This window comes from Panulirus ornatus, chromosome 39 (assembly GCF_036320965.1).
Source record: "Panulirus ornatus isolate Po-2019 chromosome 39, ASM3632096v1, whole genome shotgun sequence".
In the NCBI taxonomy this organism is placed as follows: Eukaryota; Metazoa; Arthropoda; class Malacostraca; order Decapoda; family Palinuridae; genus Panulirus; species Panulirus ornatus.
In genome coordinates, this window is record NC_092262.1 from 8,516,383 (window position 1) to 8,542,255 (window position 25,873).

General features: G+C 39.8%; 2 protein-coding genes across 37 annotated transcripts in view; one reads left to right on the forward strand and one right to left on the reverse strand.

Moving 5' to 3' along the window:
- Positions 1–7,487, forward strand: part of LOC139761103 (solute carrier family 22 member 7-like) — a 124,565-nt gene extending 117,078 nt beyond the window's left edge. For all 19 annotated transcript variants that reach the window (XR_011715452.1, XR_011715454.1, XR_011715453.1 and 16 more), the window contains 4 exons: positions 1,518–1,861; positions 2,274–2,532; positions 4,788–4,924; positions 6,320–7,487. The gene's annotated coding sequence lies outside the window, so the exon portion shown is untranslated. The remainder of the gene's footprint in view (positions 1–1,517; positions 1,862–2,273; positions 2,533–4,787; positions 4,925–6,319) is intronic.
- Positions 4,570–25,873, reverse strand: part of LOC139761105 (uncharacterized) — a 76,012-nt gene continuing 54,708 nt past the window's right edge. For 12 of the 18 annotated variants that reach the window (XM_071685007.1, XM_071685017.1, XM_071685006.1 and 9 more), the window contains 3 exons: positions 25,505–25,732; positions 21,604–21,770; positions 20,632–20,759 (listed from right to left, as the gene is read on the reverse strand). In XM_071685007.1, coding sequence (XP_071541108.1) covers positions 20,688–20,759; positions 21,604–21,770; positions 25,505–25,732 — 467 coding nt within the window. In that variant the 3' untranslated portion in view covers positions 20,632–20,687. Of the gene's footprint in view, positions 5,267–6,333; positions 6,500–7,544; positions 7,704–7,883; positions 12,187–12,575; positions 12,673–16,387; positions 16,516–17,358; positions 17,518–20,631; positions 20,760–21,603; positions 21,771–25,504; positions 25,733–25,873 lie in introns of those variants that run through there. The other 6 variants (XM_071685010.1, XM_071685009.1, XM_071685025.1 and 3 more) reach the window with 6 other exon arrangements.

Genomic DNA, 25,873 nt, shown 5'->3' on the forward strand with positions numbered 1-25,873 from the left:
AACCTGTCTCATAAAGTATGAAATAACGTACAGAACTTGGATTTTTATACCAGAAATTACGTTTTAAAGAGGAAGGTAATTCAATAGTACAATTCTGAAGCTTTTATAGTTATTTTTAAGACGTCTTTTGTAGTACAGCAGTGGAAAATACGGGACTCGCCTGAACGAAGCTGTTCCGATTCAACTGACTGAGTGAGGCTTCGAAACACAGCCAAAACGCAGTTAGTACATCAGTCCAAACTCCCTTAAGAAAGTTCCTTATGAGAAATTATGACCAGAAATAAGGGTGAGCCACTAAAAGTTAAAAAGTGGCACTGATGTATACTAGTTATGGAGACTATTTCCGTGGACATATCTTTATTTTGGGGGAGGTGGTTGCAGAAGGGAGTCATAGGGCGTCATAGATAGATAGATAGATAGGTAGATAGATAGATAGTGGCTTTGAAAATGATTTACTTAGACTTTTTCTTGCCAAGAAGGAAAACGAATCATAAGATCACTAAAAGAAAACTTAACTTTCAATCATTAACTCAGTTATTTGTGGTGGTTGGCATTTTTTTTTCTTTTAGATAATTAATGTATTTAGTAGCTCTGGTGTTATTTGTGAGTTTATTGATAATTGTATTGTGAAGTGTGTTGAACTTAGGTTGTACACTTCAGGGCCTTATGTGCCGACCCTTGATTTAGTGCCATGATCTAGCTGCTGACCTAGGCCCTTAGAACTGGGTCAGCCTCAGTCTGGGGTCAGACACCAGAGGGGTTGGATGGTTGTAACTGTCTGTCCACTCACCTTATATAGGCTTTTGTAAACTTCTTATAAAATGACCAAAACAAAATGTTTTTTTTTATTTTTTTCATTACAGATCATTAAATTTAATGGCTCTTTTAAAGTTATTTAAGTGTGGATCTTAGATCTTTTAGATAATCAGTTTTAAGCGTTTTTTTTTAGTTTATATCCTGATTTTTGATATATTGATTTTAGTCAGACAAAATAATGGCTTTTATCAGGGAGTCTTATTTCTATAAATGAAACATACACTTCCATAAACAAATATTTATTACATTACATTACATCACATCAGTGACATAGGAAGATGGTGAAAAGGACATGTTTGCAACCTTGCTCACTAGTCCAAGTTGCTAAAACAATGGAGATACAAAGGTTTGAATAATTGTCGATCTTTGTTTATATCCTATACTTTATTATTTTAAGTATGAATACATACATGTATACATTACCTATATTACATATACACTCATATTATTATAATCGCTGTTTACCTCGTCAGCGAGGAAGCGCCAGGAAACAGACGAAGAAAGGCTCATCCACTCTTATACAGATATATACATTGAAATGTATATGTACGTATATGTGGTGCATTTATGTGTATGTGGATGGGTTGGACTTCTCGTCTGTTTCCTTACGCTACCTCGCTAACACGGGAGACTGCGATTAAGTATAATAAACATGTTTGTATTTTGCATAATACATATCAAAGTTTTTACTTTTTTTTCAGATTCCTGGTTGATGCCTCAGGGATGGAGAAGCCTCAAAAGCAGTTAAGAATTTGCTTAGTGAGGCAAACATGGCTGGGACGACAAGGAACACTTGTTCACCTGAAAACTTTTAGGCCCCGTTGTTGTGGGGGTGTGTACGAGGGGATGGATGTCAGAAGATACCAGCTTGACTGTGCGGGAAGACAGGTGGTCACAGATTGAGAAAGATCAGAGATGTAGCGGGAAATAGAAAGTACTACAGCAAGGAACATGGCTCTGTATCATGCTGGAACTGAGTGATGATGATGACCTTACGTTATATTGCAACTGGAAAAGATCACATTGTGGACCAACACAATCTACTGTAAGTAGGGTTATTGCACAGACAGATGGTAGACAAAACAGAATTTATGCAGATTAGGGTCTTCCCTGGTGGTGTGGGTGCTGTAGATCTTATTGGTTATAGTAATTACTATTGCAAGTGTTGGCTTTTGATGCTTTGCCTAAGACCTGAAGATGGTTCTCAGACAGCTTGTAACGGGTAACGTTAAACGTTTTCTTGCATGTTTACTTGTGACAAAATGTCAATATTATTTACATATGTACATAGGCTGTAGAAGAAACAGGTTTCATGTCTTTTAAGTGTTTCCACAATCCAAAATTGACCTAACCCAGTGTGCAAAAGATTTCTAGATTATGAGAAAACAAGCTAGATGATTAGCCTGGGACTAACGTCCAAACTCAGATTTGTACTTAATAAGATTCATGTATTACAGAACACAAGAAAACTAGATGTACTGTGGAAAGGGGGATTGGACAGCTGAAACGAAGGTGGCACGTTTTGCATGGAGAAGTGACTTGGGGTCAAGACAGAACAAATCTATCATATAATCATGGCGTGTGTTATTCTCCATAGTATATGCAAAGAAGTGAATTTACACCTTCGAGATGAAGGCAACCTCGACATTTTTCTTGGATATAATTTGGATGCAGCAGCACACTCAAATCACTTAAACCCAGGAGATGCACCTCTAGGTTTGTGTTGCAGAGACTACTTTGCTAATTTACACTTCATGGCAGAACAGCGATCCAGTATCATGCACACTTTTTCTAACTGAAAACTTAGTGAAGAATGGACATTGTTGGCGGATAAAAAGATGTTTTGGAAGGAGGTACATAAAGTGTACAAGAGAACAAATGGGAACATCAGTGAAGGGGGCTAAATGGGGAGGTAACAACAAGTAGTGCAAGTGAGGAGATAAGAGTGAGTTTTGAAGGTTTGCTGGATGTGTTTGATGATAGAGTCGCAGGTAAAGGGTGCTTTGCAAGATGGTGTGCGAAGTGAGAGGGTCGGGGAGAATGGTTTGGTGAATAGAGAAGAGGTAGTTAAAGCTTTGTAGGAGTTGAAAGCCAGCAATTCGGCAGGATTGGATGGTATTGCAGTGGAATTTATTGAAAAGGGGGTGACTGTGTTGTTGACTGGTTGGTAAGGATATTCATTGTATGTATGGTGAAAACCCTGCGGATTGGGAGAATGCATGCATAGTGCCATTATACAAAGGCGGTAAAGGCAAGTGTTCAAATTACAGAGGTATAAGTTTGTCGAGTATTCCTGGGAAATTATATGGGAGGGTATTGATTGAGAGGGTAAAGGAATGTACAGAGCATCAGATTTCAGAAGTGGTAGAGGATGTGTGGATCAGGTGTTTGCTTTGAAGAATGTATATGAGAAATACTTAGAAAAGCAGAGGGATTTGTATGTAGCATTTATGGATCTGGAGAAGGCATATGATAAGAGTTGATAGAGATACTCTGTAGAAGGTATTAAGAATATATGGTGTGGGTGGCAAGTTGTTAGAAGCAATGAAAAGTTTTCATCAAGGATATAAGGCATGTGTAATAGTAGGAAGAGAGGAAAGTGATTGGTTCCCAGTGAATGTAGGTTTGCGGCAGGGGTGTGTGATGTCTCCATGGTTGTTTAATTTGTTTATGGATGGGGTTGTTAGGGAGGAGAATGGAAGAGTTTTGGAGAGGGGCAATTATGCAGTCTGTTGTGGATGAGAGGGCTTGGGAAGCAAGTCAGTTGTCGTTTGCTGATGATACAGGGCTGGTTGCTTATTCGGGTGAGAAACTGCAGAAGTTGGTGACCGAGCTTCGTAAAGTGTGTGAAAGAAGAAAGCAGAGTAAATATGAATAAAAGCAAGGTTATTGCATTCAGTAGGTTTGAGGGATTGGTGATTTTTGTTAACTATCATTTTTTTTGGGGGGGGGATATTTTTTTGGATGGGTTTTAAGGTGTCGAATTCTTTAGTAGTTATGGAGAGAATGAGCGAGGAAAAATTGGCAAAGAGGATATGTGTCATTGGTGGAGGGAACAAGAAGTGGGAGACCAAATTGGAGGTGGAAGGATGAAGTGAAAAAGATTTGGAGTGATTTGGGCCTGATCATACAGGAGGGTGAAAGGCGTGCAAGGAATAGAGTGAATTGGAATGATGTGGTATACTGGGGTCGATGTGCTGTCAGTGGATTGAACCAGGGCATGTGAAATGTCTGGGGTAAACCATGGAAAGTTTTGTGGGGCCTGGATGTGAAAAGGGAGCTGTGGTTTTGGTGCATTACACATGACAGCTAGAGACCAAGTGTGAACGAATGTGGCATATGTTGTCTTTTCCTGATGCTACCGCATGGTGAGATTGTGGGGTGCTATTTCATGTGTGGCAGGGTGGCGATGAAAGTGGATGAAGGCAGCAAGTATGAATATGTACATGAGTATATATGTATATGTCTGTGTATGTATACGTTGAAATGTATAGGTATGTATGTGTGCATGTGTGGGCATTTATGTATGTCTGTGTGGGTGGGTTGGGCCATTCATTTGTCTTTTTCCTTGCGCTACCTCACTAATGCGGGAGACAGCAATTAAGTATAATAAATCATTATACGGTATACATTCCTTATTTGACAAAAGACATCACACAAACTCCAAAGATGTTTCATAACCATATCATACCTTTGTCACAACAATCTGTGGATTGTTATAAATTATTTCTACCAGGGAAATCAAACATTCAGTTCTGTAAACATTTTTTTCCAGTAAAGAAATACATTAACTTGTCCACAAACTATGATTTGGAGATAAGAGTATCAGCAAATTATAAGTGAATCTGAGATGTGTTATAAAGTTGTTTCAAAGAAATAATAGACAAATCATTGGTTAGGAATTTTAACTGCAAGTAGATTGCACTTTTGTTTTGCAGTTCTCTAATTTTTAGGTATATTTTTTTTGATAGATTGTCCCAAGTCTGTAGACGTACGCCTATGCATCAGCACTGAACCTGAAGGCAGGGATTCGTGCGAGGACTGAGGTGGAGGTATCATCATGGTGCGCAGCCTGTGGGAGAGAAAGGAATCAAGTTAATTGTAAAATGTAAGTTTAAAACTTTGGCTGTAATATGAACTAAATTGTAACCTCATTTGATTTACTAAACTTTAATACTTTTCTATAATACTATAAAAAGCCCTCTTGACTTAAGCCAAGTCATATGGGAAGAAATTATAAGTACATACAAATTTCAGCGCCACAAATGGTTACTTCTGGTGAACAAAGAAAATATTATACAAATTGCTAAACTAGTGGTATCCTCACAGGAATCATTAGTCACAGAATCGTAGCTGAAATTCCTGTGATGCTTGGGCTGTCAGCACCAAGAATACCTGCTACTGCATGTGACAGGATCAAGCAGAGGCTTATCATGTAGTGGACCACCACCTGTAAAAATACATACAGCAATTAAGACAAATTCACAAGCATTTTATGGCAATAACTTAGCCTAGCCTATGCAAGTCTTTTTCATACAACTTAGCTTATGCCTATCCTATTTCACACTGAGACTGTGAAACTTGTCTTATTTCCATTTTTGCTCCATAAAGAGCAACCTACTGGTCCTCCACTCTGGAAAGTGTTATCTGTTAGCCTCTTACAAAATGGGTATAGTTTCATAAGTTACTTATCTGTTTTACAGAAGAGCCTCTTATGAGTAGCAATCTTATTCTTTCCTGAGGATATAATGTTGTGATACCTCTTCTGAACCTGTTGTTCCACAGTTCTTGAAAAGCAGGGGAAAGCTGCATTTATCTGCTGTTTAATGCTCGACCATGTTTCCACTTTTGTTCTGGAATTAACCCCATCAGAGAATCCCCTGGTGACCTTCACCACTACCACCATTACCCCTACTGTGTCTCCAATGCTATCACCAACATCGTTCAGTCTCCACCCACTGAACCATACCGTCCTAAGATGGCGGAGATTTACGTGTATCAAACTTCAATAAGATCCTGGTGTCAAAATAACCCAGTGTGGCCCTAATCTGGAGGCGTATCCCTTGTGGAGTGAAGCAATGGTGGAGGGTGGTCACCTTGGTGAAGGAGGGAGGGAGGGTGGCATTGGTGGAGGGTGGAGACCTTGGTGAAGGAATGAGAGAGGGAGGGAGAGGGCAATGTGAGGAAGTGCTGGAGGATGGCATCTCAGAGGAAAAATGGGTATGTTTGAAGGAAAAGTGGTTCCAACAATGTTATATGGTTGCGAGACGTGGGCTGTAGGTCGAGTTGTGCGGAGGAGGGTGGATGTGTTGGAAATGAAATGTTTGAGGACAATATGTGTTGTGAGGTGGCTTGATGGAGGATGGCATTGGTGGAATGACTTGGTATACCAGGGTCGACGTGCTGTCAATGGATTGAACCTGGGCATGTAGTTAGGAATTAGTTTCATTAAAGGAGAGACTAAGGTAAATTTACTGGTACTGACATTTTTCTATTTTTCCAGAACATTCAACTTACCTCAGGATGGTGATATTCATATACATACCACTTGGCTTCAGCACTGGAAACAAGGAGCAAATAAAGGCTGTTATCCACATTGAAGCACTGCCTGGTCAACCACTCCATAAGCAGTCAAATGTTGGAACATTTCAAAATTCTTCGTCACTTTATTGTATTGGTATACCTGAAAATTGGAATTTTTAAGTATTCACATATTGCAATGGTTTTCAACTTTCGTGCACATACAGATTCCCTTACATCATTTTGTAAAATGCAAAAAACCTCTGGTCAGTAAGGATGGATGATGAATTTGGCCATCTTTTTTAATATAAAAGTTTTAGGAAAAAATAAGGCAAAATTCTTCAGTAACCAATACAATACTGTCAATAGGTTTGTAAGTAGGCAACAATGTGTATTGTAAATATCCGCAACTAAATTTTATAAATGGAACCAACATTCTTGAACAAAACTAAAGTATTTTTTGTAACAAGCTTTTTTTTATGAACTTAATCTCTGCCCAGCTGAGAGCTTTTAAGGCCAAAAAGGCTAAGCAATTCCTACATGTCTCAAGGGAAGGTTTTCTAATTAGGAGCAAAGTCCTACACAAGATACTATATTTGCACCATGATTGCAACTTTATGTACCCTTGTTTTCCCAAACAAACTATTTGCAGATTATTAGGTAAACTACAGGTAAAGTCATCATGACAAGTTTACAGACTTTTTAAGTACAAGACAATACCATATCCACGCAAGTTTTTGCTAAACTTTAGTAAAGAAACAATGTACAATCACAGCATAAATTGCTTTTACCCTGGGTGCAGTTGATATCAAATTGAATTCAACCTCTGCTCTCCTCTCAGTAGGGTTAAGTGGTCATTCATTATGGCAAGAGACTGGTATAGTGTCACTGATGGCTCCACACATTCCCATACGAGGAATGCAATACGAGACTAGTTGCAAAGGCTTTCTTCAGGATTTTTCTCCAGTTTGTCATATTGACACCTTAGAATTAAAAGTAATTTACAGTCTGATTGTACAATTTAACTAGTATAAAGGCATACTTGTCCAAATAAGAGGCAAGTGCAAAGAATTTAATATCCTTTGTCATAAAGTATGTTAAAATATGCTTTAGATATTCATTACCACATGAAAATAAATTGGTGACTGTGACTTCAGAATTTCATTTGTATGCCCTAACACTACTAGGAACAAAGAAAAAGAACTTACCAAGACTCCTGCTGTGTACTTTACATTGTCTTCAAAGTGGGGATGGTCTGCAACCTTAAGCTGAGCTAACGTACAGAAACTTTCCTTGATTGGAAGGTTGGATGTCATGAACATCCCAGAGGTGGTGTGGTCTGCCACATAGTCTGCCACTACAGTAAACTGTTAAGAAGAATACATGACGTACACAATACGAAAAAATATATATCGTTTATGTACACAATTTCTCCACACTCTGAGGCAGCATCAGGAACAGAGGAAAAATGGCCCCATTTGCTTATTGTCCTTATTCACAGTTAAGCCTCTCATCTTTTCACAGTTTCTCCTAACAGCTTCACATACCCTTATCCAGCCTGTTGACTGCATGTCCATCTCTTACATCTCGCTCCATCCTTCCAACTTGTCCTTGTTCTTGCTCTTCCTCCCTCCATTTCCATATATGTACATATATGAATATGTACATATATGTACGTCTGTGTATGTATATGTTGAAATGTACATGTATGTATATGTGCGTGTATGGGCGTTCATGTATTATATGTGTATGAGGGTGGGTTGGACTTCCTCGTCTGTTTCCTTGCACTACCTCGCTAATGCGGGAGACAGCAACAAAGTATGATTAAAAAAAATAAATATTTCATATATTTATTAAACTTTGTCGCTGTCTCCCGCGTTAGCGAGGTAGCACAAGGAAACAGACAAAAGAATGGCCCAACCCACCCACATACACATGCATATACATAAATGCCCACACACCCACATATACATACCTATACATTTCAATGTATATAAACATATACATACATACACATGTACATACTCATACTTTCTGCCTTCATCCATTGCCACTGCCACCCCACCAAGTCTAAATGAATAACAGGCCAGTGAAAAAAGAAAGTTGGGAGGATATTGTTATCCAAGTCTAAATGACTTTTTGAAGAATGAAAATGCAGAGGATGGACAAGACATTATATCCAAGGGCAAGGCTGTTTACAACCACAGAAGGTACTTGCAATGCTCTTTTGCAATCCCATTAGGTAAAATGTCTAATGAAAAAAAGTTAGTTTATGGAAACAATTGTAGTGATGTGAAAGCATGGAAGAATCAAGATGCACTAGAGCACAGGTTTAAGAGAAGTGTTCTACCCCCTTTTGCTGAGGATAGTATAAACTCCATTATATAAAAAATAGCTTTTAAAAACCTCAACTACAAGTAGACTACTGGCATTCTGTCCAGAAACATGCATCTCTCCTTGTCATATACAACACTTGACTCGCATAGATCATTATTCGTAACCGATTTTCCTGCCGAGCACCATTCAATAGCCTTGACTTTTGGCAAATTGGCGGAAGCAACAGATGGTAGCAGTATGTAGGAACATTTAGGCTGGAGCATTAGGTAATAGTAATAATAAGGAACATTAGGTAGAAGCCCTCTACGTGGCCTGTTAAGGGTGAAGCAATAGAGGCTATGAAGTGGCACTGGAGTTCCCTAGATATGGAGAGACTACTGCCATGGACACCCATTTAAGGGAGTTCCACTTTACATTTAAAAGGCCAAGCGAGTGCTTTGACAGTTGCTGAAAGAGGAGTGGTAATTGGGAATACTGGATTCAATAAGCTGCACATGGGCAAGAGTATACATGTGAGGGACTGAGCATTAACATGCATAATTGGCCTGTTGCAATTCACTGGCTTGCACAGAAAAGGTTCTTATATGCAAGTACGTTAAAGGGAGTGGCAGATGGAATGCCATTTTTTGGTGAAGTAATGTGTGAAAGTCTGTAATGAACAAATGAAGAAAAAAGTCTAAAATAAAGTAGCAAGAGGAAGAGGGTTTAGAAAAGTGGCTTGTTGTGCTGCAATACCTAGAGAAATTAAAAAATGGCACACACATAAGCTAAATAAAACCAGGGCATTGAAAGGTTTAAATACTTACATAGACAAATGATGTGTATGGCATGTGAAAGATGGGATAAAGAAGTGATACTCCTGATCCTACCCACCTAGGTATCATGAGGATTAGTGATAACTGCATACTGAGCCAGCACTTTAGTGGTTGTCAAGCTGCACTCCTCCGATCCAGACAGCCGTCTTTCTTTCTGTCTCAGCCATATGTAGACTGCTGGTATTCTGTCCACAAGCATACAATCTCTCCTTGTTACACACAAAATTTTACTCATGCTACTCATTCATCAAACCCGAGATTTTCCTATGGTGAGAGCTATGCTGTAGCCCACCCTTTCAGCAAAATGGTAGGAGCAACAGACAGGAGCATTAGGTTAGGTTAGGTTAGGTTAGGTTAGGTTAGGTTAGGTTAGGTTAGGCTAGGCTAGGCTAGGCTAGGCTAGGCTAGGTTAGGCTACCTTAAAATTTCAAGAATCGACTCAACATACCATGAACATCTCCAGTAAACCTGAGACCCACACCTTCTGTACTAGTGGCATCCTGATCCACTAACACAAGATTATCAACTGCAGCCTCCACACCCAAGCTATTCAGAGATTCCACAGTCAGATCAGAATTTAACAGATCCAAAGATGTCATAACCTTCTTTTTTTTCAAATGTCAAATACCCTAAAATAGGGAAAAAAATATATTTAATTCTACACTAGCCTCAAAGATCAAAGAATTGCATGGCATTATATCACTATATGCATACAATTATAATCAACAAGCAGTCTTCAACACTGGATCTTACCTGTATGAGGGATATTCTTATCAAGTCGCATGAGGTCAGTGGCAATATCAAGACCATTCAATCTGCCCTTCAAGTCTAAATTTCCAATAACACCCACTTTACCACCAAAATCCTGAAAGTATTCACCATCCATACCACAAACTCTGATGCTTGTGATTCGAATTCAATAACAGCTGTACACACATTTGCATTTAGATCCATATGGAAGAAGTTGAACATCTTTTGATGTTTTCTTGTACAATACAGATTTCCTGAACAAACATTTCAAATGGGCATCCTAGTCTGAGGGGCAGGTCAGTACAGGATCTCTTGTTTACTCAGTTTAGAAATTGAAAATTATGTTATCAAAGGAATAACAGGTACTTGCAATGCCTACTGTCCCACCAAAAGTTAAGATATGCTAAAAAGGTACATCATGGTATTTGTATTCACCTATATGTTATTTTGAACTTTATTATTCAACAACCTCGACTTAGTCCTTCCAAAATACATTCATCCTAGGTAATATGCAAGTTCATCCATGCGCCCCCAAATCTCATTTGTTCATTACCTCCAGGGTACTCATGGTGAAAATATAAACCTTAGATTCTAACGTGTACTGTTCAAAAGTTACTGTGGTAATACTAAAAGAAACAGAAACTGGTGATAATGTCCTGCATACACTTTTGTAATTGTCCACATCATAATGCTCATGTTTGAGGACGAGTTTAGGGAAAATATTGAAAACAAAGAGGAAACCATAATAAGCTACAAAAGAAAAATGTCATAGTTGAACATATTCCTTAGGAACAAAATTAGAAAAATTCCATTGCCAGAGTAAGTAGTATTATATGGCAGCATGTACTATTAAGAAGCAATGTAAGCTTGCTTGTGGATAGGCAGCTGGGAATTTAGTGTATTATGCATGACAGATAGAGAATGGAAGAGTGAATAACTAAGAGCTTGCACATTTTAATGGACAAGTTTTTCACTTCCTCTAAAATTTGCATATACTTTTCCTTGTATTTTTTCCTTGCATTAACCTCTTTATATTTCCATTAAGGACCAACCCTGATGTGGACTTATGTATATGAATGAAGCCTCCAGTGCAAAAAAAAATATATTTCTGTTGGCAACTTTTTATATTAACAAGATTGATCCATGAACAGATGAAAAGCCATATTTACCTGCATCCAATCTATAACCATCATGTACAATGTATAGAAACCATCTCCCATCTACAAACAAGCCCTAATGATCCTAATATGGTTCCCCCCACCTCTTATACCCCAATTCAGCCCACTGACATGTTGCTCCCTGTATATTATACCATTCCAATTCTTTACCCTTTACTCACTTCAGACCCTCTTAATACATTTAGGCCCCAGTAATTCTGAACTCTCACTTTATAGTTCCATCTTTTCAGTGTCCCATCCCGTTTGGAAATTCCATATCTCATGCATATCCTTTCCTCATAATCTCCATATATCCTAACTATTTCAGCACACTCTTGTTTGCTCTCATTTATACTCCGCTCTTTACAACCATAACACTTACATTATCGTTCCTTACAAGATCAATCCTCGGCACAGTGTTCTCATGCCCTTCAATTCCAACAAATCCACCTTCCATTCTCAAGTTCACAAGGTCTAAGACACTAATCCATCATTATTAGGACTACTACATTTTTAAACATACCTATCACTGCAATGAAGGGAATCCCTGGTTAGAAATGTATGACAAAAACCAAGAATCTTTTCCCGTGATACAGTCTTTGAATGTCATGCCAAACTTTTCAGCATTTAATAAGCACGATAGGTAAAGCTAATGAATTACTCACGATCAGTCCAGTGATGGTTTGGTAGCCATCCAGAGTAACTATATTCTCTTGCACTGATGAAATATCCACACTGTCATCTAGGAAACCCTCTCCCATTATAAGGTCTCCTTGCACATACACTTGACCCTAACAATGAAGAGTATAATGTTATAAAATATAGCCCAAAATATAGATAAACTAATATATCAAATAAAGTGTTAACTTCTGAAACTTAGAGAGTGTCCAAGTATCAGCTTTATTTCTACTCAACCATCAATACTTTTATAAGACATTAAAATTTTGTTCATGGGAGATATCTACAAAACACAAATTCCTCATACATTTCCAAGCATCTGACTTAAAGGAAAATAAATAAAAATAACATCTCATAACACGTGTGTCCATAACCTGAAGCACTAGTTCACATGGAATGAAGGAATCTCAATTTATCATTACACCCTTTTTTCAATAAGGCAGTAAATATTTCCATTTCTCATGTTAATTTCATAGCAAATCTGTTTTATTTCATAACTCACCTTAAATATGTTGTTACCAAAAACACTCGCCTGGCCAGTCTTATGAAGGTATTCACTCAATGGATAGCCATTCAATGTCTCTCCCACCACTGGGCCTCTGCAAATAAAAATACTGTTATAGAGAACGTACATAATATTCCTACAAAAAAATTTATCCTTCCTCTCAAGATGAACCCCAAAAGTAAGTATCAAATATGGACACAACATGGCACATATACCTATCCACTTTAATAGACAGCATACATAAATTCAAGAGATTGTATGACAGTATTCAAGAAATGGAAAACAAAATACTCGAGTACAGACTTTATTTACTGTTATTATACTCACTCCTTGTATTTTAACTTTCTAAAAGGGGAAACAGAAGAAGGAGTCACACGAGGAGTGCTCATCCTCCTCGAAGGCTCAGATTAGGGTGTCTAAATGTGTCTGGATGTAACCAAGATGAGAAAAAAGGAGAGATAGGTAGTATGTTTGAGGAAAGGAACCTGGATGTTTTGGCTCTGAGTGAAACGAAGCTAAAGGGTAAAGGGGAAGAGTGGTTTGGAAATGTCTTGGGAGTGAAGTCAGGGGTTAGTGAGAGGACAAGAGCAAGGGAAGGAGTAGCACTACTCGAATCAGGAGTTGTGGGAGTATGTGATAGAATGTAAAAAAGTAAATTCTCGATTGATATGGGTAAAACTGAAAGTTGATGGAGAGAGATGGGTGATTATTGATGCATATGCACCTGGGCATGAGAAGAAAGATCATGAGAGGCAAGTGTTTTGGGAGCAGCTGAATGAGTGTGTTAGTGGTTTTGATGCACGAGACCGCGTTATAGTGATGGGTGATTTGAATGCAAAGGTGAGTAATGTAGCAGTTGAGGGAATAATTGGTATACATTGGGTGTTCAGTGTTGTAAATGGAAATGGTTAAGAGCTTGTAGATTTAAGTGCTAAAAAAGGACTGGTGATTGGGAATACCTGGTTTAAAAAGCGAGATATACATAAGTATACGTATGTAAGTAGGGGAGATGGCCAGAGAGCGTTATTAGATTACGTGTTAATTGATAAACGCACGAAAGAGAGACTTTTGGATGTTAATGTCCTGAGAGGTGCAACTGGAGGGATGTCTGATCATTATCTTGTGGAAGCAAAGGTGAAGATTTGTGGGGGTTTTCAGAAAAGAAGAGAGAATGTTGGGGTGAAGAGAGTGGTGAGAGTAAGTGAGCTTGGGAAGGAGACTTGTATGAGGAAGTACCAGGAGAGACTGAGTACAGAATGGAAAAAGGTGAGAACAAAGGAGGTAAGGGGAGTGGGGGAGGAATGGGATGTATTTAGGGAAGCAGTGATGGCTTGCACAAAAGATGCTTGTGGCATGAGAAGCGTGGGAGGTGGGTTGATTAGAAAAGGTAGTGAGTGGTGGGATGAAGAAGTAAGATTATTAGTGAAAGAGAAGAGAGAGGCATTTGAACGATTTTTGCAGAGAAAAAATGCAAATGAGTGGGAGAGGTATAAAAGAAAGAGGCAGGAGGTCAAGAGAAAGGTGCAAGAGGTGAAAAAGAGGGCAAATGAGAGTTGGGGTGAGAGAGTATCATTAAATTTTAGGGAGAATAAAAAGATGTTCTGGAAGGAGGTAAATAAAGTACGTAAGACAAGGGAGCAAATGGGAACTTCAGTGAAGGGGGCAAATGGGGAGGTGATAACAAGTAGTGGTGATGTGAGAAGGAGATGGAGTGAGTATTTTGAAGGTTTGTTGAATGTGTTTGAAGATAGAGTGGCAGATGTGGGGTGTCTTGGTCGAGGTGGTGTGCAAAGTGAGAGGGTTAGGGAAAATGATTTGGTAAATAGAGAAGAGGTAGTACAAGCTTTACGGAAGATGAAAGCCGGCAAAGCAGCAGGTTTGGATGGCATTGCAGTGGAATTTATTAAAAAAGGGGGTGACTGTATTGTTGACTGGTTGGTAAGGTTATTTAATGTATGTATGACTCATGGTGAGGTGCCTGAGGATTGGCGGAATGCTTGCATAGTGCCAGTGTACAAAGGCAAAGGGGATAAGAGTGAGTGCTCAAATTACAGAGGTATAAGTTTGTTGAGTATTCCTGGTAAATTATATGGGAGGGTATTGATTGAGAGGGTGAAGGCATGTACAGAGCATCAGATTGGGGAAGAGCAGTGTGGTTTCAGAAGTGGTAGAGGATGTGTGGATCAGGTGTTTGCTTTGAAGAATGTATGCGAGAAATACTTAGAAAAGCAAATGGATTTGTATGTAGCATTTATGGATCTGGAGAAGGCATATGATAGAGTTGATAGAGATGCTCTGTGGAAGGTATTAAGAATATATGGTGTGGGAGGCAAGTTGTTAGAAGCAGTGAAAAGTTTTTATCGAGGATGTAAGACATGTGTTCGTGTAGGAAGAGAGGAAAGAGATTGGTTCTCAGTGAATGTAGGTTTGCGGCAGGGGTGTGTGATGTCTCCATGGTTGTTTAATTTGTTTATGGATGGGGTTGTTAGGGAGGTGAATGCAAGAGTTTTGGAAAGAGGGGGCAAGTATGCAGTCTGTTGTGGATGAGAGAGCTTGGGAAGTGAGTCAGTTGTTGTTCGCTGATGATACAGCGCTGGTGGCTGATTCAGGTAAGAAACTGCAGAAGCTGGTGACTGAGTTTGGTAAAGTGTGTGAAAGAAGAAAGTTAAGAGTAAATGTGAATAAGAGCAAGGTAATATATTAGGTACAGTAGGGTTGAGGGTCAAGTCAATTGGGAGGTAAGTTTGAATGGAGAAAAGCTGGAGGAAGTGAAGTGTTTTAGATATCTGGGAGTGGATCTAGCAGCGGATGGAACCATGGAAGCGGAAGTGAATCATAGGGTGGGGGAGGGGGCGAAAATTCTGGGAGCCTTGAAGAATGTTTGGAAGTCAAGAACATTATCTCGGAAAGTAAAAATGGGTATGTTTGAAGGAATAGTGGTTCCAACAATGTTGTATGGTTGCAAGGCGTGGGCTATGGATAGAGTTGTGCGCAGGAGGGTGGATGTGCTGGAAATGAGATGTTTGAGGACAATATGTGGTGTGAGGTGGTTTGATCGAGTAAGTAATGTAAGGGTGAGAGAGATGTGTGGAAATAAAAAGTGTGGTTGAGAGAGCAGAAGAGGGTGTTTTGAAATGGTTTGGTCACATGGAGAGAATGAGTGGGGAAAGATTGACCAAGAGGATATGTGTGTCAGAGGTGGAGGGAACGAGGAGAAGTGGGAGACCAAATTGGAGGTGGAAAGATGGAGTGAAAAAGATTTTGAGTGATCGGGGCCTGAACATGCAGGAGGGTGAAAGGTGTGCAAGGAATAGAGTGAATTGGAACAATGTGGTATACCGGGGTCGACGTGCTGTCAATGGATTGAACCAGGGCATGTGAAGCGTCTGGGGTAAACCATGCAAAGTGTGTGGGGCCTGGATGTGGAAAGGGAGCTGTGGTTTCGGTGCATTATTACATGACAGCTAGAGACTGAGTGTGAACGAATGGGGCCTTTGGTGTTTTTCCTAGCGCTACCTCGCACACATGAGGGGGGAGGGGGTTGTTATTCCATGTGTGGCGAGGTGGCGATGGGAACAAATAAAGGCAGACAGTATGAATTATGTACATGTGTATATATGTATATGTCTGTGTGTGTATATATATGTGTACATTGAGATATATAGGTATGTATATTGTGCATGGGTGGACATGTATGTATATACATGTGTATGTGGGCGGGTTGGGCCATTCTTTCGTCTGTTTCCTTGCGCTACCTCGCTAACGCGGGAGACAGCGACAAAGCAAAATAAATAAATAAATATACTCACTCAAATACAGCACTCTGCAACTGGACAGGGATGGTAATGTCTTGATAAGCCAATCTTCACCAGTAGCGGTCACCCAATTCCTCCAACACCAGGTTGTTTATGTTTACTGCCGTTACATCGCCAGATATCTTGGGGTTGCAAAGTAAATTTCTTTTTTTTCACACATAATTATACTAAATTTATGTTTTAGAAATAAGCAAAACCTGGGTAAACTGGAACATGACATCTTGTAAAACAAACAAGCTGGAAATCTCCAACAAGAAACTTTAATTAGAAGGCAAAGCAGCCAGCACATACAAATGAACAATGCAACACTTGTATGTACATACAAAATTGGCAGTTCAAGTAAGGAAAAACACTTATGAAAAGTGGTATGGTGGTAATAACAAAAGCAAAAATGAATTATCTATATTTCATTATACTTGATCGCCATTTCCTGCATCAGTGAGGTAGCACCAGGAAGCAAATGAACAGCTCATCCACTTATATACGCAAACATAAATGCCCATACATGCACATATGCATACATGTGTCTATGTTCATATATAGACACATATATACACATGTACATATTCATGCTTGAATTCATCCATTCCTAGCAAAACACCCTGCCCCTTAGGAAACAGCATCACTACCTCCTGCTTCAGCAAGGTAGCACCAGGAAAACAGACATAAAGGCCACATTCGTTCACACTCAGTCTCTAGCTGTCTTGTGTAATGCACCAAAACTACAGCTCCCTATCTACATCTAGGCCTACAGACCTTTCCATGGTTTACCCCAGACACGTCAAAAGCCCTGGTTCATCTACTGGCAGCATGTCAACCCCGGTATATTCATATTCTAAAGCATTTATTATTTTGGTTAATATACATACAATGCTAAAACAAGCCATTATTTCTTTTCTAGTAGACTGAAATAACTACCTCAAACAATTTGAGAAGACCTCCAAAGAAATGAATATCATACTCACATGCAGTGGGCTTGTGAAATTAATTTCTTCTGCAATAATAATTTCTTCCACTTCAGCAAGCGTTACATGAAGGTTGGATACCATTAACAGTACCTCCCTCCTCCATTACTACACCCTCTGCACTGCCCACACTTACTGACTTTCTAAACTTTATACGACCTGAAATATACAAAGTTCATTTTTCAATGACTAGCATGTCAGTTTATATCATTTTCAGCCACTTAAACCCTGAACTCTTGTAGAGGTACATAGTGCATTTTAAACACAACAATTTAAACAATGATGATACTCAGCATTTGACTTTGGTGTCAAGGAAAAATGAAATGACGTGAGAGAAGTGGTGAGGGAGATTCAGCTTGAAAGAAAGCCTGCTTACAGAAATAACGAGAAACTGAATCAAGAGCAACAAAGGGCAAGTATATGAAACAAGGGGTGAAAGAGGAGTGGAGGGCTTTCAGGGAAGCACTGCTTACCTGTGCAGGTCACATGTTTGGTATGCAAAAGGTGGGATGTGGATATATGAAAATTGGGATGGAGTGAAGATGCAAGTGAAAGAAGCATATGGATATCATCTGCAGGAAAGGTGTGCAAGACCAGGAAGTGTAAAACCGCAAGCAACAAGATGTTAAGAGAAAGGTTAATGTGCCGAATTAAGGAGCAAAAGAAATCATGAATTTAGATAAAGAAATTTTTCAAATGAGTATCATAGTGATGAAAGCAAGAGAACAAATGGAAGCAACAGTAAAATGAGCAAATGGAGATACAGATAAGCAAACAAAGTGAAAAAGTGTTGTTTCGAGTATGCTGGACTGCTGAATGTTTGATGATAGGGTAGCAGCAGTGGCATGTTTGAGACAAGGGGCATGTGGGTTAAAAGAGTCCTAGTAAATTGTATTATGAAAAGAGAAAGTAATGGAAATCCTGCACAAGTAGTAGACGGGGTTTCTCTAGCAAGGGGGTGACAGTGATGCTTACTACTTTCTCAAAATATTCAAAGTTTGTGGGACCCAAATTGAGGTGCCTCAGGAAGGGTAAAATGCATGCACAGTTTCCTCATATAGAAAAATCTGAACAAAAGTGAATGCTCAAATTACAAAGGTACAAGTCTGTTTGGTATACCTGGTAATGCAAGTTGGAGTGGAGGCCATGCACAAAACATCAGATTGGGAAGAAAGTGTGGCTTCATGATGTGCCAAGGCATTTGCCTAGATTGTCATATACCCGAGTGGATAGCATTTGGCACTTTAGGTTAAGAGGCAATGTGCTATGAATATATGGGGTAAACTAATGTTACACAACAGAATGAGGAGGATTTTACCTGGCAAGTTAAGACATGTGTTCAAGTGGAGAGGGAGGAGGTGGAATGCTTCCAAGAAAAAGTGGGTCTGCATTAAACATGAGATTTCTCTATACATGAATACTCAACTCATGAACAGGGAGCTTCAGGAAGGAATAGGCTTAAGAGATATAGGTAGAAAGATAGATGAAGGTGGTGAGGGAAGGTCTCTGGGTAGAGGGAAGGACTACAATATGCTTGGGGTTAAAATGGCATGGGAGATAAACTAGCCGCTTTATGCAGATGATACAGCTCTGGTGGCAGATTCCAAAAACATCTCTAACTTGTGACATTCAAGACAGAGGAAATTCAAGAAAATGTGAGGATTAGACAGAATGGTTTGAGTTTCAGGATGTAGAGGACCTAGAGAAAGAGAAGGGCTTCAGGTAACTGGCAGAGGATATGGCAACATAAAACCATGGGGCTGGAGTGAGAGAGCAATGGTCCTACATTCATTAAGGATCATGTGAAAGATGAGACTGCCAGCTTGGGATAAGAAGGCTATATTTATACAGTAGTCCTAATATGGTGAATGGATAGGAGTGTTAAAAGAAGTGGTAGCATGTGCAATCAAAGCTGACCAGGGTGTGCTATAACTAACATGAAGATATGAAAAAAAATTTAGATCAGTGTCAGAAGTGGAGGGACAAAGGGATAGGGAGACTAAGGAAAGGATATAAGCATGGATAGTATAAGGGTTTCAGGTACAAGGGCTTGAACATTCAAGAAGGAAAGTGTTTGGAGCAATGAACCGAAAAAATCTGATAGAAGAGAAATTCAGTCACCGGGTTTAACCTGGTCATATATATACATTCCTGGTCATATATATACATTCTATAAAGATATAATTGCTGTTTCCCGCATCAGCAAGGTAGCGCCAGGAAACAGACGAAGAATGGCCCATCTACTCATATACACATATATATACATAAATGCCCATATATATACATACATATATACATACAGCGCTGGTGGCTGATTCATGTGAGAAACTGCAAAAGCTGGTGACTGAGTTTGGTAAAGTGTGTGAAAGAAAGCAGGGTAAATGTGAATAAGAGCATGGTTATTAGGTACAGTAGGGTTGAGGGACAAGTTAATTGGGAGGTAAGTTTGAATGGAGAAAAACTGGAGGAAGTAAAGTGTTTTAGATATCTGGGAGTGGATCTGGCAGCGGATGGAACCATGGAAGTGGAAGTGGATCATAGGGTGGGGGAGGGGGCGAAAATCCTGGGAGCCTTGAAGAATGTGTGGAAGTCGAGAACATTATCTCGGAAAGCAAAAATGGGTATGTTTGAAGGAATAGTGGTTCCAACAATGTTGTACGGTTGCGAGGCGTGGGCTATGGATAGAGTTGTGCGCAGGAGGGTGGATGTGCTGGAAATGAGATGTTTGAGGACAATGTGTGGTGTGAGGTGGTTTGATCGAGTAAGTAACGTAAGGATAAGAGAGATGTGTGGAAATAAAAAGAGCGTGGTTGAGAGAGCAGAAGAGGGTGTTTTGAAATGGTTTGGGCACATGGAGAGAATGAGTGAGGAAAGATTGACCAAGAGGATATATGTGTCGGAGGTGGAGGGAACGAGGAGAAGAGGGAGACCAAATTGGAGGTGGAAAGATGGAGTGAAAAAGATTTTGTGTGATCGGGGCCTGAACATGCAGGAGGGTGAAAGGAGGGCAAGGAATAGAGTGAATTGGAGCGATGTGGTATACAGGGGTTGACGTGCTGTCAGTGGATTGAATCAAGGCATGTGAAGCGTCTGGGGTAAACCATGGAAAGCTGTGTAGGTATGTATATTTGCGTGTGTGGACGTATGTACATGTGTATGGGGGGGGTTGGGCCATTTCTTTCGTCTGTTTCCTTGCGCTACCTCGCAAACGCGGGAGACAGCGGCAAAGTATAAAAAAAAAAAAAAAAAAAAAAAAAAAAAAAATATACTCACTCAAATACAGCACTCTGCAACTGGACAGGGATGGTAATGTCTTGATAAGCCAATCTTCACCAGTAGCGGTCACCCAATTCCTCCAACACCAGGTTGTTTATGTTTACTGCCGTTACATCGCCAGATATCTTGGGGTTGCAAAGTAAATTTCTTTTTTTTTTTCACATAATTATACTAAATTTATGTTTTAGAAATAAGCAAAACCTGGGTAAACTGGAACATGACATCTAGTAAAACAAACAAGCTGGAAATCTCCAACAAGAAACTTTAATTAGAAGGCAAAGCAGCCAGCACATACAAATGAACAATGCAACACTTGTATGTACATACAAAATTGGCAGTTCAAGTAAGGAAAAACACTTATGAAAAGTGGTATGGTGGTAATAACAAAAGCAAAAATGAATTATCTATATTTCATTATACTTGATCGCCATTTCCTGCATCAGTGAGGTAGCACCAGGAAGCAAATGAACAGCTCATCCACTTATATACGCAAACATAAATGCCCATACATGCACATATGCATACATGTGTCTATGTTCATATATAGACACATATATACACATGTACATATTCATGCTTGAATTCATCCATTCCTAGCAAAACACCCTGCCCCACAGGAAACAGCATCACTACCTCCTGCTTCAGCAAGGTAGCACCAGGAAAACAGACATAAAGGCCACATTTGTTCACACTCAGTCTCTAGCTGTCTTGTGTAATGCACCAAAACTACAGCTCCCTATCTACATCTAGGCCTACAGACCTTTCCATGGTTTACCCCAGACACGTCAAAAGCCCTGGTTCATCTACTGGCAGCACGTCAACCCCGGTATATTCATATTCTAAAGCATTTATTATTTTGGTTAATATACATACAATGCTAAAACAAGCCATTATTTCTTTTCTAGTAGACTGAAATAACTACCTCAAACAATTTGAGAAGACCTCCAAAGAAATGAATATCATACTCACATGCAGTGGGCTGGTGAAATTAATTTCTTCTGCAATAATAATTTCTTCCACTTCAGCAAGCGTTACATGAAGGTTGGATGGATCTATACCATTAACAGTACCTCCCTCCTCCATTACTACACCCTCTGCACTGCCCACACTTACTGACTTTCTAAACTTTATGCGACCTGAAATATACAAAGTTCATTTTTCAATGACTAGCATGTCAGTTTATATCATTTTCAGCCACTTAAACCCTGAACTCTTGTAGAGGTACATAGTGCATTTTAAACACAACAATTTAAACAATGATGATACTCAGCATTTGACTTTGGTGTCAAGGAAAAATGAAATGACGTGAGAGAAGTGGTGAGGGAGATTCAGCTTGAAAGAAAGCCTGCTTACAGAAATAACGAGAAACTGAATCAAGAGCAACAAAGGGCAAGTATATGAAACAAGGGGTGAAAGAGGAGTGGAGGGCTTTCAGGGAAGCACTGCTTACCTGTGCAGGTCACATGTTTGGTATGCAAAAGGTGGGATGTGGATATATGAAAATTGGGATGGCGTGAAGATGCAAGTGAAAGAAGCATATGGATATCATCTGCAGGAAAGGTGTGCAAGACCAGGAAGTGTAAAACCGCAAGCAACAAGATGTTAAGAGAAAGGTTAATGTGCCGAATTAAGGAGCAAAAGAAATCATGAATTTAGATAAAGAAATTTTTCAAATGAGTATCATAGTGATGAAAGCAAGAGAACAAATGGAAGCAACAGTAAAATGAGCAAATGGAGATACAGGTAAGCAAACAAAGTGAAAAAGTGTTGTTTCGAGTATGCTGGACTGCTGAATGTTTGATGATAGGGTAGCAGCAGTGGCATGTTTGAGACAAGGGGCATGTGGGTTAAAAGAGTCCTAGTAAATTGTATTATGAAAAGAGAAAGTAATGGAAATCCTGCACAAGTAGTAGACGGGGTTTCTCTAGCAAGGGGGTGACAGTGATGCTTACTACTTTCTCAAAATATTCAAAGTTTGTGGGACCCAAATTGAGGTGCCTCAGGAAGGGTAAAATGCATGCACAGTTTCCTCATATAGAAAAATCTGAACAAAAGTGAATGCTCAAATTACAAAGGTACAAGTCTATTTGGTATACCTGGTAATGCAAGTTGGAGTGGAGGCCATGCACAAAACATCAGATTGGGAAGAAAGTGTGGCTTCATGATGTGCCAAGGCATTTGCCTAGATTGTCATATACCCGAGTGGATAGCATTTGGCACTTTAGGTTAAGAGGCAATGTGCTATGAATATATGGGTAATGTTACACACAGAATGAGGAGGATTTTACCTGGCAAGTTAAGACATGTGTTCAAGTGGAGAGGGAGGAGGTGGAATGCTTCCAAGAAAAAGTGGGTCTGCATTAAACATGAGATTTCTCTATACATGAATACTCAACTCATGAACAGGGAGCTTCAGGAAGGAATAGGCTTAAGAGATATAGGTAGAAAGATAGATGAAGGTGGTGAGGGAAGGTCTCTGGGTAGAGGGAAGGACTACAATATGCTTGGGGTTAAAATGGCATGGGAGATAAACTAGCCGCTTTATGCAGATGATACAGCTCTGGTGGCAGATTCCAAAAACATCTCTAGCTTGTGACATTCAAGACAGAGGAAATTCAAGAAAATGTGAGGATTAGACAGAATGGTTTGAGTTTCAGGATGTAGAGGACCTAGAGAAAGAGAAGGGCTTCAGGTAACTGGTAGAGGATATGGCAACATAAAACTATGGGGCTGGAGTGAGGGAGCAATGGTCCTACATGCATTAAGGATCATGTGAAAGATGAGACTGCCAGCTTGGGATAAGAAGGCTATATTTATACAGTAGTCCTAATATGGTGAATGGATAGGAGTGTTAAAAGAAGTGGTAGCAAGTGCAATCAAAGCTGACCAGGGTGTGCTATAACTAACATGAAGATATGAAAAAAAATTTAGATCAGTGTCAGTAGTGGAGGGACAAAGGGATAGGGAGACTAAGGAAAGGATATAAGCATGGATAGTATAAGGGTTTCAGGTACAAGGGCTTGAACATTCAAGAAGGAAAGTGTTTGGAGCAATGAACCGAAAAAATCTGATATAAGAGAAATTCAGTCACCGGGTTTAACCTGGTCATATATATACATTCCTGGTCATATATATACATTCTATAAAGATATAATTGCTGTTTCCCGCATCAGCAAGGTAGCGCCAGGAAACAGACGAAGAATGGCCCATCTACTCATATACACATATATATACATAAATGCCCATATATATACATACATATATACATACAGCGCTGGTGGCTGATTCATGTGAGAAACTGCAAAAGCTGGTGACTGAGTATGGTAAAGTGTGTGAAAGAAGAAAGTTAAGAGTAAATGTGAATAAGAGCAAGGTTATTAGGTACAGTAGGGTTGAGGGTCAAGTCAATTGGGAGGTAAGTTTGAATGGAGAAAAACTGGAGGAAGTAAAGTGTTTTAGATATCTGGGAGTGGATCTGGCAGCGGATGGAACCATGGAAGTGGAAGTGGATCATAGGGTGGGGGAGGGGGCGAAAATCCTGGGAGCCTTGAAGAATGTGTGGAAGTCGAGAACATTATCTCGGAAAGCAAAAATGGGTATGTTTGAAGGAATAGTGGTTCCAACAATGTTGTATGGTTGCGAGGCGTGGGCTATGGATAGAGTTGTGCGCAGGAGGGTGGATGTGCTGGAAATGAGATGTTTGAGGACAATGTGTGGTGTGAGGTGGTTTGATCGAGTAAGTAACGTAAGGATAAGAGAGATGTGTGGAAATAAAAAGAGCGTGGTTGAGAGAGCAGAAGAGGGTGTTTTGAAATGGTTTGGGCACATGGAGAGAATGAGTGAGGAAAGATTGACCAAGAGGATATGTGTGTCGAAGGTGGAGGGAACGAGGAGAAGTGGGAGACCAAATTGGAGGTGGAAAGATGGAGCGAAAAAGATTTTGTGTGATCGGGGCCTGAACATGCAGGAGGGTGAAAGGAGGGAAAGGAATAGAGTGAATTGGATCGATGTGGTATACCGGGGTTGACGTGCTGTCAGTGGATTGAATCAGGGCATGTGAAGTGTCTGGGGTAAACCATGGAAAGCTGTGTAGGTATGTATATTTGCGTGTGTGGACGTGTATGTATATACATGTGTATGGGGGTGGGTTGGGCCATTTCTTTCGTCTGTTTCCTTGCGCTACCTCGCAAAGGCGGGAGACAGCGGCAAAAAAAAAAAAAAAAAAAAAAAATATACATACACATGTACATATTCTTACTTGCTTGCCTTCACCCATTCCTGGCACTACCCCACCCCACAGGAAACAGCATTGCTACCCCATGCTTCATAGAGGTAGCGCCAGGAAAAAAAAAAAAAGGACACATTCTTTCACACTCAGTCTCTAGCTGTCATGTGTAATGAACTGTAACCACAGATCCCTATCCACACTCAGGCCCCAAAATATGTTAGACAAACTGCAAGTGGTTACACCAAGGAGAAAGGTCACCTTTGAGACCGTTATCAGCTGATGAAATTAAGCACAAGACTTGTACAAAAATGTAGAGCAATGCCTTTATAGTATAAAAGCGGTGCATGAACAGAATAAAATGGCAAAAAAGTGTTAATCCAAGCATCACACAAAAATCTAATAAGCTGTAAAATAGAGATGTTACAAACATAAAACACCCTCCCCTTACAGTGCAAATAGGTAACTATATCACTGACAACTTTCACCCCACAAGAGTACATCTTATCCTGCTCCAGCATGGTGTGCAAACTCAAAGTCCAAGGAGCTCCACAGAAAGGGTCCTTGCATTGCCTAAAATGAAATAAAAAAAACCCAGCAAACTGAAAAAAGGGGGATGTTGAAAAGGCCACCATTAACCATTACCATCAATTCTTTGAACAGTGTTCACTAGCACTACTTCTTGGCTCAAGTCCAGTTTGTTTATCCTGTTGGAGTCCAAGAAACCAGCAACTACCACTTCATGGAAGTGATAAGTATTGGTGATCTTGTCAGGAGAGTTGTAGTCCACCAAGTTGGACCACAACTCATCATTGATGGTATCTGTTTGGACCGAACCAGTCACCACCACATCATCTTTGTAGACGAGACCACCTGTTGGATAAAAAAAGTAAATGGTTATCTTGACCCATAGGGGAAAAGAAGAAGAAGAAAAAAAAAAAACAGCCCCAGGTAAGCACATTAGATACAATGTCAGCAATACCTTGATGATGGACATGCCAAGGAAAACTTGAT